The sequence below is a fragment of the Carcharhinus amblyrhynchos genome, chromosome 8 (genome assembly GCF_965287045.1).
Source record: "Carcharhinus amblyrhynchos chromosome 8, sCarAmb.v2.hapA, whole genome shotgun sequence".
Classification (NCBI taxonomy): domain Eukaryota; kingdom Metazoa; phylum Chordata; class Chondrichthyes; order Carcharhiniformes; family Carcharhinidae; genus Carcharhinus; species Carcharhinus amblyrhynchos.
Window position 1 is genome coordinate 56,775,580 of NC_137331.1, and position 18,484 is coordinate 56,794,063.

The following is an 18,484-nucleotide window of genomic DNA, read 5'->3' on the forward strand; positions in this document are numbered from 1 at the left end:
TTTGGTCAGAACATTGAATACAGGAGTTGGAACGTCTTGTTGAAGTTGTACAAGACATTGGTAAGGTCACACTTGAAATGCTGTGTGCAATTCTGGTCACCCTATTATAGAAGGGATATTATTAAACTAGAAAGAGTGCAGAAAAGATTTACTAGGATGCTATCGGGACTTGATGGATTGAGTTATAAGGAGAGGCTGGATAGACTGGGACTTTTTTCTCTGGAGCGTAGGAGGCTGAAGGGTGATCTTGTAGTGGTCTACAAAATAATGAAAGGCACAGATCAGCTAGATAGTCAATATCTTTTCCCAAAGGTAGGGGAGTCTAAAACTGGAGGGCATAGGCTTAAGGTGAGAGGGGAGAGATACAAAAGTGTCCAGAGGGGCAAATTTTTTACACAGAGGGTGGTGAGTGTTTGGAACAAGCTGCCAGAGGTAGTAGTAGAGGCAGATACAATTTGGCTTTTAAAAAGCATTTAGATAGTTACATGGGTATGATGGGTATAGAGGCATATGGGCCAAATGTGGGCAATTGGGACAAGCTTGGGGTTTAAAAAAAAGGCAGCGTGAACAAGTTGGGCCAAAGGGCCTGTTTCCATGCTGTAAATCTCTATGACTCTATGATTATGTGAGGATGTATTGTCTTTGGACCAATTTAACATACTGTTATCAGTGCAATATTCTCTATAGTGTATGGAATCCAAAATGCTTCAATTCTGTCTTTAGTTGCACCACTTTAGGTTATTCCAACTACTTACACAATCAATTAGAACGGAGTTGAGGAGGAGCTTCTTCACTCAAAGGGTGGTGAATCTCTGGGATTCTCTGCCTGTTGAAGTGGTAGAGGCTACCTCGCTAAATATATTTAAGACATGGGTAGTTAGGTTTTTGGTAGGCAAGGGAATTAAGAGTTATGGGGAGAAAGCGGGAAAGTGGAACTCAGCCACTTCAGATCAGCCATGATCTTGTTGAATGGCGGGGCAGGCTCGAAGGGCTAGATGGCCTACTCCTGCTCCTATTTCTTATGTTCTTATGTTCTTATGTTCAATGAGAGACATATAACTACCAATTCTTCACCATAATTTCTTCTGACTTAAACCAATTCTAGAAAGATAAAATCTAAAATTGTGCCACTGGTTTTCATTATTTAAGCGGTTAGCACTGCTGCCTCACAATGCCAAGGACCTGGTTTCAATTCTGGCCTTCAGTGACTGTGTGTGTGGAGTTTGCACATTCTCCCGATGTCTGCATGGATTTCCTCCGGGTGCTCCAGTTTCCTCCAGCAGTCCAAAGACGTGCGGGTTAGGTTGATGGGCCCTGCGTAATTACCTGTTCGTATCCCAAGATATGTAGCTAGAGAGATTAGCAGGATAATAACATGGGGTAATGAGGATAGGGCCTGGATAGCATACTCTGTTGGAGAGTCAGTGCAAACTCAATGTGCCAAATGGCCTCCTTCTGCACTGTAGGGAATTTATGAGTAACCCTTTACATGTTCATTGTCAGGCTAGTTGAAATCCCAGTGACAAATATTTATATGAGATCTTATAGCCATCAGGATCTTTGGTTTGTGCCAACAGTGGCTGGAGAGATCGATTCCATGAGAAATGAGATTGATAGGAGGGATGTGGATGGCAAAAGCTCTTTTCTTCCCTGATAGATGCTGGCATTATAACAGGCAGATCTCAATGATAAACAGTGTTTATTCTTCAAATAATATTGAATCCATCAGTTGGAAACATGCCTTTCAACTCAGCAGAAACCATTTCCCAACTAAATTTTCATATTATATGCTATAAACAAATCAGACTTGTGACAACATTTATATTCCTAGCTTGTTCTTACAGCTTTAGATAGATATTTTTTCAAGAGTGATTCTGTTAAAGTCTTTAGTGGAAGAATAACTAAAAATTCTATAAGTAATGACGTATTGCTGCAATTAAGAGACTAACATTACTGCAAATGTTTTGCAGATTTCTGCCAGTATTGTAGAAAAAGCAGTTTAGGCGACTGTTTTCCCTGAAATTATCCTTGTTTTGTGTTTTATATGTGCTGTAAGCAATGGAATTGAATATACTTTAAAGGGTATCTGATATCAGCATCATTCAGCCTAAGTAAGGAAGAATACTAATAAGTGCAGAGATTTTCAGAGTAACTTCATTGCAGTGTTAATGTAAGCCTACTTGTGACACTAATAAATGTATTTAAAAAAACAACTCTGGTCACAAGAATGTGCTTCATCCTTCAGAAGACTGTTTCCTTTTGCACAATTGCAACATTTGTTCATCTGCAGCCATTTATCATTTTCCCAACATCGGCCATCCTATAGTCTCCATGAGTTAGGTTCACACTTAACACAAAATTAGGATGGGCTTTGTGGTGTGGGCAGTATACTTTGGGAACTGAACAGACACTACCTCACAGACAGCAAAGATAGGGAACTTCCATTCTTTCAGTTTGGCTTGCTACAATCCAGCTTGCAGAAGTGAGATCAGAACCTGCAGTGTGGTTTCAGGTCAAACCTGAATGTACCTCAAGAGATGGGGGCTACTTCAATATGTTCCAATTCAACTATGTTCTTGTCCATTACTGTGTATAAGTATTAATGAGAAAGCAATCCATGATGGGTGTCGTAGCTTCCCCCACCAAATTACGTTGGGTATGAGGCAGAGGATGGCGGTGATGGATGGAGGTGCAGATGGTTGCAGTCCACATGGCTGCCTGAAGCCACTTAATGTTGAGAGAGAGAGCTGCCAGTCAATTGAATGGAAAGCAGCTCTGTAGCACCACTGGGACTATCAGGAATATGACTACAGCTGGGAATGCAGGCAGCCCCAGCATATCAATGGAGCCTGTGCTAATAGGCAAGTCCAGAGTCTCATGGTGGCCAGGTTGGCAGACTCCAGCAAGATGGGCAAGAAGGCTGAGTGGGGTCAGGGGCCAGATTTCAGAGGCCAGCTGAAAGAGTTAAAGGGAATGAATAATCTTGGGGTGGGCAATGGGGTCCATGGGGCCCACAAAAGAGGTTTCCCTTACCTGACATCACCCCAGCAGTTAATGCCGTTGGCCTTCACAACTGGTATGGGCCTTGCTCTGCCGTGGTATAATGCAAGTCAGTGATGGTGCAATACGACTCATAAATGGCCATTAATTATCCACTTAAGAGCCTCAATAGGCCAAACGGCAAGTGAGCCATCTGACAGATCCCGTCTCCCCAATGTAGTTGCAGTGGGGGAGGGGTGAGTCAGGCAGTGACAGACCTGATGACTCTGGATTTTATGTACCATCCCTATCTTCAAACATGCCAACAGGGGAGAGTATAATCCAGCTCTATGTTTAATTATCTGTAGAATAAATGCCATGAGACAGAATCTATATTGGTTCTATAAATAACAGCAAAAAATTGATTCCTTTTGTTGTTGCTAAGCTAAGAATGTTTACTCACATATGCTGTGAGGCATTGGGGAAGAGCTCTGAAAATTGTGGTGCAGAATCCTCAGGGCCATGGGGTGCAGCGTGACTGATGACCATCAGCACAGGTCTATGTGGATAGATCTTCTTGGATATACGGAAGTAATTGATACTGTCATTGGTGATCACATCTGTAAAGTAATCCTGAAAAGGAAAATCCCGTGTAGTTATGATTTTATTGACAAAGGACACAATTTTAAACATGCACAGCCAGTCCTTTAGAAATCCAAAACACTTGTCTTGAGGTCAGGTACTGAAGCATTGAAGGTTGAAACTTCATAAAACAATGTAGGAGACTGCGATGCCTAACTTCTTTTAACAAAGACACAATTCTCTGTTGTGTATTATTACTTGAGTGCTTTTTCAGAGAACTGTGCATAAATGAAATAGAATGGAACAGCATTTACACATGATAGGATAGAAAATGTGCCTGCTACAAGACAGGTGGACACAATCTAGGGCAGTTTCGCAACATCCTTGGCAGGTAAGAAGTTTCTGAGGTGAGGTTCAATGGGACACTTTGGAGTGGGTCAGTAAGTAATGCCCAAAGGTGCATCTGAATGGCAAGATGGTCAGAAATTACAATTTTAAGAACAGACAGGCCGAGGTTAAAAAAAATATGAATTACATATTAGCCTGCTTCTGTTTTTACAGTACTCACAAGACCTGTTCACCCAGACATCGCTGGGTTAAATCTTGATACAAAGGGTGGTCATATATAACATTAGTTCAATAGTCAAGCACAAGCAAACACCTCATTACACTGCACTTGCTCATCACGGTGCTGCTGCCTAAGAGCATAAATTATATGACAGCTGCATGGGGACACTTTTGTAACAAACTGCCCCACAAATATCAGGCAATGTGAGACTTTTTCACACACTGAGAGATGGAATACAGAGACTCACAGAGGGAATTTAATATATGACAGTTACTTAGTAATGTTCCTTTATTCAGGTATAAGCTAAGTAATATTATGGCCCAATTTTCTTGTCTTGCTGCACTATTTCTAACCACAAATAGTGCAGTATTTGAACCAAACTCAGCATGGAAATCAGAATTCTCAACTTGTCACTTGTTGTCCAACTTTTGGGTAAATCTTAATTTAGGTAACCAGTGCTCTCACCAGTCAACTGGAGACCTCAGGAATACATGCAAATTGGGATCAGATAAAATCACCATAATCTCTGACACAATTTGAGACTATTTTAATATTTTTAAAGCCTATTTAGCTGGAGTCAGGAAAAGCACTCGGTTTATTGTGTGGTTTTATTTCTTAAAGATTTCCAATAATCTCTTTGTTGTTGTAGGAAGACAAAGATCCTTTGTGTTCCTACATCCCTATTACAATACATAATGCGGTTGCATTCCCAATGCTACCAACCCTTCTGCTTTAAGATGCCACTGCATTCCCTTCACACTTGCTTACACTGTTAGATTCCTCACTCCAAATCAGCAAACTGCTTTGTGGGAATATATCTCACATCAGAATCTCATTGGATTCACTGAATTGAGGCTCATCCACAAAATAAAATTTCTGTCCCTGCTACAATACCAAAACGGTTGCTATTAAAGTCACAAACTATGTTTGATGTGACTGTGGTTGAGCTATACCTTCTTATTCTTTTTAAGCCCTTTCCAGTCTTTGATGCAGTTGACAACTCAATTTTTCTCTGAAGCTTCTTCACTATCCTTCAATTTTGTAGCACTGCAATCACCTGTTGTTATTCTCATCTATCCAATCATAGCCAGAGATCATCTGCAACCATTTCTCTTCCTGTTCCATATCATTACCTCTGCTGTGTCCTCAGGATCTATTCTTGGCTTCTCATTCTGATCTACACGTTGCCCTCAGCAACATCACCCAAAAAGCAGGTTCCACACTTACACTGATAACAAGCAGTTCTACCATACCACCAGCGCTCTCTACTATTCCATTACCTTTTGATTTGTCATACTGCTTATCCAATACCCGGTACAGGATGAACAGATATTTCCTCTAGCTAAACACTGGGAAGACTAAAGCCCTTTCATTGCTTTCTGCCATAATCATTGTTTTCTAGCCACCAACTCCATCCTTCTCTTTGACAAGTGTCAGAGGCTGAACTGGGCATTTCCAACACTGGTGTCCTTTATTAAGACTATTTACTTCCATCTCCATAACATTGTCCATTTTTCCCTTTGCCTTAGCACATGAGCTGCTGAAATCTTCATCTATGCTTTTGTTACCTCTAGACTTGCTGATTCAATGCTCGCCTGGTTTGACTCACATCTTCCACTCTCCACAACCTTAAGGCAACCCAAAACTTTGCTGTTCATGTCCCAACTCACCCCAAGTCTCATTTATCCAACGTCTCTGTGCTTGCTGACTTACAACAGTTCCTGGTATGGCAATGCCTCATTTTAAAAATCCTCATTCTTGTGCTTAAATTCCTTACCCCACCTCTCCTCTATATCCTCATCCTGCCTAAAACAACATCAACTTATATTTTTATAATACCTTTAACATAATAAAATGTCCCATAATAAAATGTCCCAGGGGTTTTCACAGGGGAATTAAAAAATGTACGACACCAATTACAGATGATGATATTAGGTCAAAGTGGTAGGTTTTAAGAAGTTTCTTAATTGAGGAAAGTGAGATAGAGAGGTGTAAGAAGAGAATTCCAGAGCTTAGGACTAGGCAACTGAAGGCAAATAATGCACTGACCATGGTGGAGTGATTATGATTGATAATACACAAGAGGGCAGAATTAGAGGAGTACAGATATCTTGGAGGGTTTGGGGTTGGAGGATATTACAGAGATAGGCTAAGCCATGGCCATGGAGGGATTTGAAAACAAGGATAAAAATGTTATAATCAATATTTGGATATAATCAATAATGTAGGTCAGTGAGTGCAGAGGTGATAGAAGAATGGGACTTGCTAAGAGTTCTGGATATCCTTGAGTTTACTGAGGTAGAACATGGAGACCAACCATGAGTGTTTGAGAATTGTTAAGTTTAGAGATAACATAGGTATGGTTGAGAGTTGCAGAGATGGGTGAAGTTTAGCAATGTTACTGAGGTGGAAATAGGTGGTTTCAGGGATGGCAAAACTTTGAGGCTGGAAGCTCTTTTCAGGATCAAATATAACACTAAATATAAACCAGAACAGACTGGTTTAACCTCAGAAATAGGGAGAGTGATGGAGTCAGTAGTTAGGGAAGTACTTTGGAACGAGGCTCAAAAACAATGGCTTCAGTCTTCCCAAGAGTTAATTCGAGGAAATTACTGCTATTCAGTACTGGATGTCAGATAAGCAGTCTGATAATTTAGCAATAGTGGAGGACATGAGAGAGACGGTGGTGAGGTAGAGTTGCGTGTCAGCAGCATTCATGTGAAAATGACCAGATTGCCTTCGGATGTTCTTGCTGGGGAGGCAGGAGTGCAGCATGTAGATAAAAAAGAGGAAGGGATTGAGGATAGGTATTTGGGGGCATAGAGGTTTTGGTGCAGGAAAAGGAAGAGAGGCTACTGCAAGTGATTCTCTGGGTAAAATTAGATAGATAAGAATTGAACCACGCCATGCCCGCTTGGATGACATCCTAATCCCTAGGATGTTGATGTTCAGTAATGATAAGCTCACTGAAAGTCAGTGGGAAATGGCCAGACACTCTCTCTAGTTTAGATGGTCATTGCCTGACATTTGAATGGCACTGACATTACTTTGCACTTATCAGCCTAAGTCTGAATGCTGTTCGGGACTTGCTTCAGGAGGGCACTGACTACTTCATTTTCCAATAAGTTGAGCGATATCAGTGAATGTCCCTTGATACCACAACTGGTCAAATGCTGTCTTGATGTCGAGGACAGTCACTTTCACCTCACCATTTTTTATGGTCTCGAGTTCTACATTCCAACTGCTGTCTGAGTTAAGAAGATTCTCCTGAATTTTTCATATTTAAGGCTACTTGTTTTGAAATTCATCACAAATGGAATCATCTCCTATATATCCACCCTATAAAACCACTTCATAATTTGAATCCATTGGGTCATTGCTCAATGCTAGGTGGGATTTTCCTCCCCCTCTGTAGTGTGTGGGATTTTAAAATGGCAATGACAAATGGAAACCCTGTTGTCAACAGGGTTTCCTGTTGAATGCTGAAAGTGCAGTGGCCCCCCTTCTGGGGGTCACAGTGGTTAGCACTGCTACCTCACAGCACCAGGAACCTGGATTCAATTCTGGCTTCGGTGACTGTCTGTGTCGAGTTTTCATGTTCTCCTGCTGTCTGCATGGGTTTCCTCCTGGTGCTCTAGGTTTCCTCCAACAGCCCAAAGATGTGAAAATTAGGTGGATTGGTCATGGTAAATTGCCCCTTAGTGTCAGGGGGGGCTAGCAGAGTAAATATGTGGGTTTACAGGGATAGGGCCTAGGTGGGACTGTTGGCAGTGCAGGCCTCCTTCTGCACTGTAGGGATTCTATGATTCTGACCTTACAATGGAAGGAAGGTTATTAATGAAGCAACTGAAGCTTTTTTTATTCCTTAATGGGATGTTGGTGTCACTGGTAAGTTTAGCATTTGCTGCACAGCTCAAATTGTCGTTGAACTGAATGACTTTCCATTTCAGAGAGCAGTTATGAGTCAACCACATTGCTGAGGGTCTGGAGTTACATATAGACCACTGTGGGTATGGGCAGCAGATTTTCTTCCCTAAAGGACATTAGTGAACTAGTTTCATCGGTACCTTTATTGAGACTAACTTTGAATTCCTGATTTTGTTGAATTCTGCCATGATGTGATTTGAGCCCAAGTCCCCATATATTTGCCTCGGTCTCTGCATTACATTACCATTTTGACACAATTGACATTATCCTGAGAAACACATGTGCAGGTGTCCTGGAGTTGGGATTATTATATTCCAACAATCTCAAACATCTTTTTTGCCAGGCCTGACACCAGCCGTACAACCAGTGGAAAATGTATCCGTGATTCATGTTTGCTTCAGTTTTACTGGGGCTCCTTAATACCACAATTGGTCAAATGCTGTGTTGATGTCGAGCACAGTCACTTTCACCGGACCACTTTTTATGGGCTCGAGTTCCACATTTCAACCGCTGTCTGAGTTAAAAAGATTCACTTGAATTCCTTATATTTAAGGCCACTTGTTTTGAAATTCATCACAAATGGAAACATCTCCTATATATCCAACCTATAAAACCACTTCATAATTTGAAAAACTTCCATCGGGTCACTGCTCAATACTGGGTGGAATTTTCCTCCCCCTCTTGGCATATGGGATTTTATAGTCCCACTGTTGTCAACAGGGTTTCCCGTTGAATGCACCCCTTGCCACTGGGAAACCCGTGGTGTTCCAATAAGATCCAGCCGGCGTATGTATCAGTATGATTTCAGCAACTCTCCGTCGAGCAAAGAGCACTATTATTCCTGCCATGAAACCTAATGTTGAAGTTGAAAGGGATCTGGGATTTCAACAAATTTGACACTAAAACTCTCCAATGCCCAATTTTAGTGGAGTAGCAAACAACAAAGCAAATGCAAGATTAACTGCTTGGCCAAAAGGGTTGATTACAAGCCAGAAGCATTTATGTTTAAGCACTGGAGCTCTGAAGTTAAGCCAGCGAACAGCCATCAGGGTAATCCTAGCTTCAGTGGACTGAGTCATGACTGGAGACTGAGCAAACTTTCAGAAGGTTTCATTATGTCTCATCTGGCTACCATTGGGTTGCATGACTATCCCTCTTTACCACTTTGAACCTGGTGGTAAAACACTTTACCAGAAAAAGTATGCATAAAACATTATTCCATTTTCAACTTTGTTGTTTCACTGAAATGTAAATTTGAATCTAGCTGTCAGTTAATAAACCAGTAATGGTAACATAATCTGAAATCCAGAGCTGTATTTGACTTAGAGTAACTCCCATCTGTGTGAAATATTATCAGAGTACAAGAGAATCAGCCAAACCAAAACTGTCAACAAGAGGAACATTAATGCGATTTATACAACTTCTGGCCAAATCTCTCTTAATGCAGAGAGAAATAGAAGAAAATGTGAGGGTTCGGGCGGCTGCCACCTATTTATTCAGTGGCTGGGGAATTCAAAGTATAGATTATAATGGTTTAAAACTGAGAATTGGCTCAGCTTTTAAAATTTGCATTGTGAACATTTATTCTGAAGGTTGGACAAAAGGATCAATATTTTCACTACACTTCAAATACAAGTATCTTAAAACTGCTTAGTTGCAATTGTAATATGATTGGTGCCTACGTGTATCTGGTTGTAAAATATGCTATGTATGATAGGAAACATAGCCAAGGCTGACCCTCAAGGTATTAATGTACGGGTTATGGGAAGGGACACAGACCCAACAGATAGCCCAATTTGAGTTCACGGTGAGGGAGTGCTGAATACAGGGAATGCGAAGGTAGGAAAGCAGATGGGGTTTTCACCAGGCTATCTAGTATGTCTGAACATAATTGTAACTTATAAGAAGGCCACAAGGTAAGTCTGTATAATTTAAATAAGAACAGTTTATTTTATGTCTTTATTAGTGCATTGTCAGTCCTAGACTGACTCCCCCAAGCTGTGTGGAGCTTGTTCCCTAGATCACCTGACCTGCTCTCTTAAAGGAGCAGTAAGCATCCCCAACTAGGTATATAACACTCCTCTTGTGCCTTCTGGTGACCAGCTAACCAGCACAGGGGGCAATGCTCAGCCACTTGGTTGTCTTCTTGGCAATGACGTAAATAACTGGAAAGGCAGCTGCAAGAGAACATCAAAGTGTGGGGAAGGTGCATTGCCTTCAATAGAGAGTAAGCAGTGTCACACAAAAATTAAATTAGATAAAAAGCTATGGAACAAATAAATAATGAGGAAAAATGGGTTCAAATCCTCATAAATGTTAATGCTGAAATTTTGCGTGTGCACTAAAAGCACATAATTGGAAATTCAGTTGGGCATGTGTCCCTCTGTGACCTTTCGCTTGATAACTTCAAGAGGCATAAGATCTTGATGTGAAGTACCCAAGTTCCTGTTATACCCTCCTGGTGGGCAAGACTTGACATACAAACTTGTAAAATTGCCCCAAAATATACGTTTCTACAACTGAACCTGGCCAAATGTACCTTGTAAAAAGTCTGACAACACCAGGTTTAAGTCCAACCAATTTATTTGATAGTAAACTCACTAGCTTTCGAGGTGTCCCTCTTCTTCAGGTGAATGGAGAGTTCTGGCCTCAGACGGTCTCAACAGGGATCTTGGGTTCATGTCGCACCATGTGACATGAATATGAGTGCACCATGTGACATGAACATGAGTGCGACATGAACCCAAGATCCCTGTTGAGACCATTCTCATACTCTGTCTGAGGCCAGAACTCTCCATTCACCTGAAGAAGAGGGAAACCTTGAAAGCTAGTGAATTTACTATCAAATAAATCAGTTGGACTTAAACCTGGTGTTGTCAGACTTTTTACTGTGTTTACCCCAGTCCGACGCCGGCATATCCACAAATGTACCTTTAGTGAGTTGCTAACACTATTTCAGTTTTATAATGTTTTATTTTCCAGAAATGTGACTGGAAGTTTACAGGAATGTTTAATTCAAAAAAGGAGTAATCCTAAATTCGTACCAAGAAAATCTCCATTCCAAAAGCGTGGACTGTATTTGGTACAGTCTATTTACTGTACTGTCAAAGAGCTGAAGTCATAGAACATTGTCTTCAGCAGAAGGCTACTTCTTTATCTATTCATCATTCACCTTGATGCCTTATGTAAGCACCAATGAGGAACTGCTGAAGAAATCCTTGTAACTTAAACCACTTGTGGGCTAATCACATGCTCTGGATACAAAGTGCAGTACAGCTGCAAAGGCACAGCCTTAGGCTGGACTCCATGTCACACGTCAATGTTAGTACAAGCCAGCCAGCTGTGTCCTTTCTCCCTCAATACCAGGATCTTAGCAGGCAAGAGGCTCCTGGATATTAATATTGTAATTATATTCTGCAGCGAGAGCAATTTAAGGCTATTGTTTCCATAATATTAATGATGAGCCCAAATGAGGATCATTTCCTTCTTTTTAAGTTCATTCTTTAGACTATACCAGTTCTGGAATGACATTCTGGTTTAAATAAATGATTTGCATTTAAAAAATAGTTTTGAGCAACTAAATATACTGTAAGGACCAATGGAAACCGCATGTTATTGTTCTCCAAATTTTCAGATCCCTGAAGTTTTTCTCTTTTAAGCAATAACTATATGTGGTTACAAGGCATTAATGTCACTGAAAGATCCAGGTGATGTTACAAAAGCCCATTACCTGAATACTAAGATTAAACTGCAACCTTCATATCACTCCCTTGTGACTGTTATGCTTAAGACTGTTTGGTTTTAATTTTACATGTTACTTTTGGGCCTTTCTGTACCAGTTCCCATGGTGTGACTGCCACTGCAACATGTGTCCTTGATGTATAATAACAGTCCCATTGTAGATTAATGACTGTGATTACATTTGCACAGGAAATTAAAAATTTGCAGGTAATTATGCAAATCCCATACTCCAATAATTCATTGGCGCGGGCCCAATTTTGAAACACAAAACCAGTGCCTAAATATTGACTGTGATGGGCAGCAAGTGCATGCTTGTTCCATGCCGGAAATGTACCATTCACCATTCTGAATTGAGCTGCTACATAGGTATCCAAGACATGCGCCAGAATTTGACCACCCCACTCACCAGGGAATCAGAGCGAGCCAGTGGTGGACAACAGAAATATTGGTTGACTTCGGATGAGATTTTCCAGTCTCGCTCGAGCGAGGCCATAAAATTCTGTCCACGTTATATTCCACAATCATTAAAATATTTAAATAAGGGCTCTAATTTTACAGCAGCTATGGGTATTTGGTAAGGCTTGTTGAAGGACTTTTTTGTGACATTGGTCTGCTGCACATTATGACATACAGCTCAGTAATTCGTGGCGTTAACGGCAGCACCAGTCAATGGTCTTATCCACTGCATACAGGTTGGCGGCTACTGATTGCTTCATTTTGTTTATTAGCTTCAAAGTGTTTTCAGGTCTATTGTACTGGGGCTGGATTATTTTTGGCTGCCTTCAAAGTAGCCTCTTGCAGTCCTAGACGGTCAGATCGTCTTTTAGGGCTTTGGAGACAATGGGTTGCATCAAGAACAAAAGAGGGAGAAGAGAAGCTGGGAGCAGAGGGATAGGATGCAGAAACTGCAGAGGAGACCACACCCACAGTGTAACACACCTCTTACCTGAACCTCACTGAGAAGCAATGCTCCAGGCACGTTGCTTCACTTGGGAGTTTACCATTGAGTTACATCACCTGCTGCAGTCACAACTTAAGCCTTGAACCAGGTGGACAGCGCTTTCAATGGACAGCAGGGTCACTGCACTCCTTAAACTTTACACAACAGACTCCTTTCAAGCTGCAGCAAGTTGCATCAGTTTGTAATCTACCACTGCATTCCGTATGTGACTAATGCTCTTTACACCATCTGCATTTCCTTCCCCACGGACAGAATTTAGCAGGATGATGAAACACTAGACTCCACATACATGGCCAGTGCTATAGGTGGTATCCATATTGCATTTTCTGCTTACTGTCACCAACTAGCCATCTTTCCCAATGCAAGGGATACCAGACCAGGGATATCAACACCCAGCAAGTACATGACATGTGTGAATGGCAAAGCAGGCTTGAGGGGCCAAATGGCCTACTTCTGTTCCTAAATTTGTATGTAGGTTTGTGCTCAGTGGTAGCAGGCATGATGCATTCATCCTGAGGCTGTTTTCTATACTACCATTGCTCTAACCAGTCTACAGTCTGGCTGTCAGGCAATAAGGCTGTCCTCTTCAGACTTGGCTCATGACTCCTTTCAGGAACATGGGTACAGTTGACCTACAATACGAGTCATGCTGTCATCAGAAACGAACTGAGCAGACAGCTGGTCTGTGTAAGTGATGTTACTGCTGTCTGCGCCATTCAGTCCAGAATCTTTGCAAAATTTGTGCCTGTCAGTTGCACTTTTCATGACATTGCCGTTAATACCAGCTGGGAAGCAAAAGTGCAACAAGAGCAGGAGAAGCAGCATCACTGAGCACCCATACCTCTAACTGATAGAGCTCTCACAGAGCAGCTCACTGAAGTGCAATGTCTCTGGACACAACCTACCATCCTCAATACACCAACAGTCCCATAACCATGATTGTAACTGTTTTCACCATCACTATTCAACTGCTTTCCTTCATTCTAGCTTTATGGGCTTCACACAACCTCAACACCAATAAAAACAGTTTAATCAAAATTGAACTGCATCTCTGTCTAATAATTAGCAGAAATGATTATGAACTATCCCTATGCAAGCCCTTGGGGTTCTGTGCTCATTCTGGGCTCATTTATTTATCCTAGTGTATCTTCAAAGTGTACTCCTAGTGGCCAGAGCTTGGGAGGTGGAAGATTTCTGAACTTCCATTGAGGTTACTTCCAATGACCCTGATGGGACAAATCTGAGAAGTTCTGGGTCTTGAGGGCGTTGCTGCAAACTGAAACATCTTGACACAGGCTTGGATTGCACTGTCCAGTTGGTTGTCTAGCAGAAGAAAGGGCATTGGCAGAGCAGGTTGCAGGGCAACATGCGGACTGCTATCCCAGAGAGAAGATTTTAGGTCCCTCCCCATGAAGCCTTGGCTATTCTCCTGGGAATGTGCCTCAGCACTTCTACGTCACCATGTAAGACCAGTGTAGGAGTGACGTGACATTCTGGAAGCTCCTGGTGACATTAGTCCCTGAGCTAAGTTGACAGTCATCTAAGTATTTATGAAGTACCGTTAGCTAGAGCTAATTTTGGTTTATGTTGGACAGACTAAGGCCAAAGGACAATTTCTTACAATTGGCAGGTCCCTGGTGCAAAGATCACCCTTTGGACCCATTTACTTCATTAAAGATAGTCTAAGGGAATTCCTGGGTCAAAGTTTCTGGCAAATATTGTTTTTTGTTTTAAAAAGTGATTCAAAAAAGTTATCATTAAAATCAATTTACTTCATGCAAAGTAACACGCTTCATCTTGAACACTGCCCAGTGATTCACAGTGGAAAATGTGAATCAGGCAAGGCCAGCATCAGTCTTATCTGCAATTGTCTCCACAATCGAATACCCTAGTGACACTTATTGTTGGTCTCATATGAGGAATTTTGAATGCGCAACTGGAGGGTTATAGAACCAAACCCCAGCATTAGTCACCAACTTCCTGCATTGAAGGGTAGAAAAATTAGGAAAGAAAAATGCAAATAAAATATACACGAAACATCTAAATCATCCCAAAAATGTTGAGATGATTTCTATGGAGATGTGCTGAAGACAGATGGAATTGTCAGGTTGCTGGGGTAAGTTATTCTGAAGTAGGCAGATCACACTGGCTAACAGCTACAATATCCACAGAAAGAAACCAAACAACAGTATTCTAGCTTCAGATGTACACTGCTGCTGCCTGTCATTGTTCAAACAGTGCACTCTTTGAGAGTGAATTTCCCACAATTAAATAGAAGGCGCTTTTAACATTGGACCTCACTCTGTGACTTGTCTATGCAGGCAGTTTGTCGATTTTAGTGAACGCCCTTTGTTGTGGTTTTGAAGTTTCATATATAACAACAAAGGATCAAATAGAAGAAATCTAAACCCTGGCATAGAGGGCATAATTTCAAAAATTGCAACATTTAGAAGCACTGGGAACAATGAAGAGGTTAATATAGAACTTCAAAGGGACACAGGTTGGCTGATTGTTTGGACAAGTAGCAGATAAAATTTAATTCAGAAAAGATTTAAGTGATTAATTTTGGTAGGAAAAATGTGGGAAGACAATACAAAACAAAGGGTACAATTCTAAAGGGGGAGGAGGGGCAGAGTGACCTGGGTGTAAATGTGCATAAATCATTGAAGGTGGAAAGATAGGTTGCTAGACTGGTTAAAAAAGCAATCTGTATCCTAGGCTTTATTAGAGTATAAAAGTAAGGAGGTTGTGTTAAACATGTATAGGACACTAGTTTGGTCTCAAATAGAATACTGCATCCAGTTCAGGGTACTACACTTTAGAAAAGTTGTGATGACATTAGAGAGAATGCAGGAAAGATTCACAAGAATGTTCCCTGGGATAAGGAATTCCAGTTACAGAGATAGATTGGAGAAATTGGGAATGTTTTCCTTAGAGAAGGTTAAGAGGAGATTTTGTAGAGGTATTCAAAATCATCAGGGGCCAAGGAGAAGCTTCCCATTGGTGGAAGATTGAAGACAAGAGGGTACAATTTAAAGTGATTTGACAAAAAAAATGGCAATATGAGGAAAACGAAATTCCCGCTCTGAGTGGTTCAGATCTGGAATGCACTGCTGAGTGTGGTAGAGGCAGATTCAATTGAGACAATCAAGAGGGAAGTGGATTATTATCTGCAAAGGAAGAATGTGCAAGTATATGTGAAGAAGACCAGGGAAGTGGTACTAAGTAAGTGGCTTCTATCGAGAGCCAGCGCAGACACGACAGGCTGAACGGCCTCCTTTTGTGCCGTAAACATTCTGGGATTCTGTGAAACAATATCAGGTGTTTGCTTTCTTTTTAGGTCTATTACCAACAATGCAAACAAATACACATGGAAGAACTGGCAGCGCAGGCAGATAAAGTGAATATTTTGGATTAAATCCTCATTGCTTTCCGAAAGATGTGGTCATTTTGAAAACTCATTAATATCTCATATTATTATGTTACACATGTGTGATTTAAAATGTCTTATACCAACCTTGCTTTCCACTTGGAAATTTTAACATTTTCACAGGGGATGCGACTAATTTTCTTAAATGGGGCCTGGGGAGGCTGGAGGGCAGTAGGGGGGAAAGGGGTGTGGGGGGAAGGCAGAGGGGAGGGAAGTATGACACATCAACTCAAATTAATATTAAGAACAAAAGCAATATTTAAAAGTGAATGAAGCAGATACCTTGGAATAATCAAATCCATGCTTCTCCTTAGCGCCATTCCGACTAAGCGTGTAATTATAAAAACGGGAATTCTTTACAAGTCCAACCCACTCTCGCCACCCTGGTGGGATGTAGCTGCCATTATATTCATTGAGGTATTTCCCAAAGAATGCTGGAGGAGAACAAAATGCAGGTGAGTCCAAGTGTAACACTTAACTTGAAAATGAATTGAACATCTGAAACAGAAGTATTCAGCATTTCGCTTCCCTTGTGACTTCTGTTTCTCCACTTGTCTATATTGTCAGAGCAACTATGAACATATCTCGGCAGTGTGCTCTATGGAGCAGTGGATGTACTCAAGACATAAGCTTCCATGGCAATCAAATAAGAATCTAATCAGCTATTGACTGAGTGTGTATCACTACAGGAGCATTACAGGCCTTACCAAAGCTACCCATTCTCTTGGCGAATCCCAACCTTTATAGTCTTTCTTATTTAGTCACACAACTTCAGGAACAGAAAACATCACATAAATTAGTGGACAAGCTAATTAAATGAACCCGATTGGGAACAGGTTACAATTATGATTAAATTGCTTTGGATTGTGCCATTAAATTTGGGTTAAAATGAAGGGGGTCATGCAGCTATTCTGAATCCTGCCTGACAAGAAGCCTGGGTTTAAGTCAAAGGACCTGATGATCAAGGTGCAACATTCTCACACCTGGGAACAAAAGGCAAGGATAGCTGTGCCAACAGTGAATGGACTTGCTGGCACCAAGTATTTAGGGCAGAAAGGAAAAGACAGCTGAAAAGAATAACAGTCGGTGTGGTCAGCAGAGAGGAGAGGTTGCAGGCATTTTGCGAACTACCCAAGTCATATGTGAGAGGAAGATCATCTCTAGTTGAAAAGATACAAATTTTAGCCATCTTGGGAATCTGGGAGGTTGGTCTTGGCATGGTTGGCAGGGTGGGGTGTGTGGGGGAGGGGTGGTTTACTGCGGAAAATGGATTTGGAAAACTCTCCAAAAACCCAGAAAGTGCTTGGAGATAGCCATTCAAAATGACTATTCAGTGAACCCATTGGAAGCCGACAAACTGTTTGCTACAAGGATTGTAATTCTGTGGAGTGTGCGAGGTGGGGAGCACAGCAACCTTGGAAATAGGAACAGGAGTAAGCCATTCATCCTCTCAAGCCTGCTCTGGCACTCAACCAGCTCTAGAGCTTCCTCTGCCCTTTGCGGTAGAGAATTCCAGAGAATTATTTATGTTTCAATGAGATCACCTCTCTTTCTTCTAAACTCCAGAGAGAATAGACCCAGTCTCCTTAACATAACGTTTTCAAACAAAGGTAGCTGAAGCCTTGCTTTCCTGGAAAGTGGTCTGACAGTCCCCTCAACAATTTAACTGGGTGAATTTAGCAAGTTTTTGTACAGAACTGAGAAATTTAGAGTTCTGGGGGAGTCATTTGTCACGATGTTTCACTGAATATTAATTTACTGACACAAAAATCTCTGGAGCCAATCTACTTTCAGGTACACAATATACGTAAGTAATATTTATATGCAGAATTCTTTGCAATGGTTGGATTGCAATTCCTCTGTGCTATTTGCAGCACCAGCTGATGAGCTCACACCAATTCAACCTGTGCGGTTTTGAATGGTTTAACAACTGCATAAAACAGTGCAAATAGGAGCTTACATAACCATGTTAAACTACACTAAAACAGTGTGAAGAGGAAATTAAATTTCAGTGATATTCTATTTGTATAATGCATAATCTAGAGACAGTTATATTACTGAGATCATTATCTTCTGAGAATGTTTTCCACTGTTTGGTAGCTGCATATACCAAAAATATACTGGCTCTACAAGGTGGAAATTGCTGGCAATGCTGTATTTATCACTCATCTCTAGCAGCCTTGAGGAGATGGTGATAGGCCTTCTTTCTGAATCCTGTGATAATGATACCGCAACAATCCTGGTGAGCTTCAGGATAGTGACTGACAGTAAAGTAACAGGAATGTATGTTCAAGTG

General features: G+C 41.2%; 1 protein-coding gene across 1 annotated transcript in view; it reads right to left on the minus strand.

The window, feature by feature from the left end:
- The window catches only part of sulf1 (sulfatase 1), a 416,345-nt gene that overhangs the window by 118,631 nt on the left and 279,230 nt on the right, over positions 1-18,484 (minus strand). The window contains exons 7-8 of the mRNA XM_080194115.1: positions 16,471-16,622; positions 3,443-3,612 (exon numbers count right to left, since the gene is read on the minus strand). Coding sequence (XP_080050241.1) covers positions 3,443-3,612; positions 16,471-16,622 — 322 coding nt within the window. The remainder of the gene's footprint in view (positions 1-3,442; positions 3,613-16,470; positions 16,623-18,484) is intronic.